The 3,673-nt window shown below is 43.7% G+C and overlaps 1 protein-coding gene across 1 annotated transcript; it reads left to right on the top strand.

Annotated features, from left to right (window-relative positions):
* Positions 1-974: 974 nt before the first annotated feature.
* Positions 975-2,809, top strand: LOC116547448 (X-ray repair cross-complementing protein 6-like; the record flags this gene model as incomplete). The annotated part of the gene is made up of 3 exons (XM_032273402.1): positions 975-1,152; positions 1,410-1,664; positions 2,577-2,809. Coding segments are annotated over 3 exons (651 nt in total), but the record flags the coding sequence as incomplete, so codon positions are not given.
* Positions 2,810-3,673: the final 864 nt, after the last annotated feature.

The raw sequence follows: 3,673 nt of genomic DNA, 5'->3' as shown, positions 1-3,673 counted from the left end.
CACATCCTACCCTATACTTGAAATCATCTCTAGGTTACTCATAGTACCTAATACAATCCCTATGCATCACATCATTCACATGAGTTCAGTGTAGTACTTGGTGCATGACAAATTCAGGTTTTTGTTTTTTTTTTTTTTTTTTTTTTTTTAAGAAGGGTGGCCGCCTTTCCGGCCGCACCCCATTTCCCAGGACGAGGGGCCTTTTGAAACTTTGTGGAATTTTTTTGTTTTTCCTGACTATTTAAGATTTGAGGTTGGTTCAGTCCATAGATGCAGAACCAGCAGATATGGAGGATCAACTGTATATGTAAACTCTGTTTCTTGATATCAGGGTACTTAAAAGATCGCATGACCTGTCCATATTCAACAAGTTAAGTAAGTGAAATCAGCAGGACTCGACTCCAGATTTTCTGATTCCAATTCTTGGCTTTCCCCCAACTGCCATAGCACACTTTCCTCCCTGTTAATGTACATGTTTTTCTTTTTCGTGAGACAGGGTCTGTCTTGCCCAGGGTGGGCTGTAGTGGTGCAGTTTCTGCTCACTGCAGCCTTTGCCTCCTGGACTGAAACGATCCTCCCACCTCCGCTCCCCAAGTAACTGGGACCCTGTGCCACCATGCCCAGCTAATCTTTTTGTTTTTTTGTTTTGTAGAAAGCTGTAGAGTCTCACTATGTTGTTCAGGCTGGTATCAAACTCCTGGGCTCAAGTGATTCTCCCACCTCGGTCTTCCAAAGTGCTGGGATTACTACAGATGTGAGCCATTGTGTCTGGCCTGAATATACATAGTACTAATTCTCTGATTTCATGGCAGGGACTGCTTATACTTCTATATACTTACTGCGTTCTGGTTTTTGTTAAAACTTAATATTTATGGGCATTACTCTCACTGATTCATTGCCCCTGAAGGTAGGGGGTCATACCTTATTTTAGTGCCATATGCAAATTCAGCAAACATATTTTGAGCAACTAATGGATACCGAGCACTTATGGAGCTTACATTTCATTTTTTCAGTGTATCCAAAGTGTGTACATCAGTAAGATCATAAGCAGTGATCGAGATCTCTTGGCAGTGGTGTTCTATGGTACTGAGAAAGACAAAAATTCAGTGAATTTTAAAAATATTTACGTCTTACAGGAGTTGGATAATCCAGGTCAGTAATATTCTTTTCTCTTATGTATGAGAATGTCAGTAGTCTGAACAAAGAGGACTGTGGAGAAGGAAACAGGTTACGTCTTATCTAGGAGTATGCTTTCCTGCATTAAGGGGACCTTGCTCGATGTGGACTTTGTTAAATGGGTTAAACAGCTCTGGGGTGAGAAAGGGTCCTCCTTTTAGCCTTGTGGTAAAGGCAACCACTGACATTCTTCTGATTTTTTTCCTTCCATTTGACTCCCTGCCACTGATAAGGCGCGAAACGAATTCTAGAGCTTGACCAGTTTAAGGGGCAACAGGGACAGAAACGTTTCCAAGAGCTGATGGGCCACGGATCTGACTACTCACTCAGTGAAGTGCTGTGGGTCTGTGCCAACCTCTTTAGTGATGTCCAGTTCAAGATGAGTCATAAGAGGATCATGCTTTTCACCAATGAAGACAACCCCCACGGCAATGACAGTGCCAAAGCCAGCCGGGCCAGGACCAAAGCCGGTGATCTCCGAGATACAGGTGGGTATATTCCCTGTTCTCTTAAATTGGGACTTAATTGCTTTTTTTTTTTTTTTTTTTTTTAAAGAGATGAGGTCAGGCTGGAATGCAGTGGTTATTCACAGGTGCAATCATAGCACACTCTAGCCTCAAACTCTTGGATTCAAAGGAGTTCAGGCGTCTGGCCTCAGCCTCCCAAGTAGCTGGGACTATAGGCATGTGCCTTTGTGCCCAGTGCAGTTTTATTGCTTTCTGTGTACCTGATAGCAAGCATTTGCTTTTTACCATTCAGAGTAAATGAAAAAATAAAGTGAAGCCAGGAGAAGATACCTGTGTAACATAAACACTCAAATGGCCATGCCATTAGCTATCCAAAGGACTCTGTCAGAACAAGATTGTCTTGATTTTTTTCTTCTTTTTTTTGGATGGAGCCTCACTGTCGCCCAGGCTGGGGTGCGGTGGAACAATCTTGGCTCACTGCAACCTCCGCCTCCTGGGTTCAAGCAATTCTCTTGCTTAGGCTACAAGCCTCCTGAGTAGCTGGAATTACAGGCATGAGCTGCCATGCCCAGCTAATTTTTGTATTTTTACTAGAGACGGGGTTTCACCAATGTTGGCCAGGCTGGTCTTGAACTCCAGACCTCAGATAATCCACCCAACTTGCCATCCCAAAGTACTGGGATTACAGATGTGAGCCGCTGCGCCCGGCCAATTGTCTTGACTTTAATATTACTATGAATGGTGATTATTTGAATAAGTTGTCTAAAGTCATTATAGCAGCTGATTTCCTTGGCCACTTTCTCTGAGTCCTGAAAATGTTAATAGTCTAGTTTTCAGGGAGCTTTCAAAAGCATATTTCATTTTAACTGGAAGAGCTTCTAACTTGCTGAACATTGTTTTTCCATCCTTCACTTTTGTTTATCCTTGCAACAGGCATCTTCCTTGACTTGATGCACCTGAAGAAACCTGGGGGCTTTGACATATCCTTGTTCTACAGAGATATTATCAGCATAGCAGAGGACGAGGACCTCAGGGTTCACTTTGAGGAATCCAGCAAGCTAGAAGACCTGTTGCGGAAGGTTCGCGCCAAGGAGACCAGGAAGCGAGCACTTAGCAGGTGTGCACTCAGCCCGGGTCAGCTACCTATATGATTTAAATCAGAAGTGGGCTGGGCATGGTGGCTCATGCCCATAATCCCAGCACTTTGGGAAGCCAAGGCAGGCAGATCGCTTGGGTCTAGGAGTTTGAGACCAGCTTGGGCAGCATGGAGAGACCTTGTCTCTACTTAAAAAAAAAAAAAAAAAATCAGAAGCAATGAATTTGCTGCACATCCCTTAAACCAGAAGCAATGTATTGCTTTGACCTGTGTGGCTACTTAACTCTGGACTGTGCCATTGCCTCACTGTATTCTTTTAAAACACTTGCTTTATTTCAGGATAGCAGAAGCTATTTGCTGCTTTATCTCTGGCAAGAGCTAATATATTTCTCCAAAATAACACAGCCCTCCATTTCCCGGGGGTAGACAGTTGTGGTTTAAGAGAATCCTCAGCTGTACTCACTAATACAGGCATGTGTTAATTAATGATGGGGATACCTTCTTAGAAATATGTCATTAGGCGATTTTGTCATTGCACGAACACAGAGTGTACTTAACGCATCCAGGGAGTATAGCCTACTGGACACCTGGGCTGTGTGGTTAGCCTGTTACTCCTACGCCGTAAACCTGTACATCATATTACTGTACTGTTTACTGTAGGCAATGTAAGTATTTTTGTATCTAAATGTATGTACAGGTATGGAAAAGGTACAATAAAAATATGGTATAGGCTGGGTGCAGTGGCTCACACCTGTAATCCCAGCACTTTGGGAGGCCAGTGTGGGTAAATCATGAGGTCAGGAGTTTGAGACCAGCCTCGCTGACATGGTGAAAACCCATCTCTACTAAAAATACAAACAAGCCAGGCGCGTTGGCTCAAGCCTGTAATCCCAGCACTTTGGGAGGCCGAGGCGGGTGGATCACGAGGTCAAGA

This window comes from Sapajus apella, unplaced genomic scaffold, assembly GCF_009761245.1.
Source record: "Sapajus apella isolate SASKATOON/1434 unplaced genomic scaffold, GSC_monkey_1.0 scaffold3202, whole genome shotgun sequence".
Taxonomy (NCBI): domain Eukaryota; kingdom Metazoa; phylum Chordata; class Mammalia; order Primates; family Cebidae; genus Sapajus; species Sapajus apella.
Note: the sequence above shows the minus strand (reverse complement) of the source record. Positions and strands in the feature narration are given on the sequence as shown.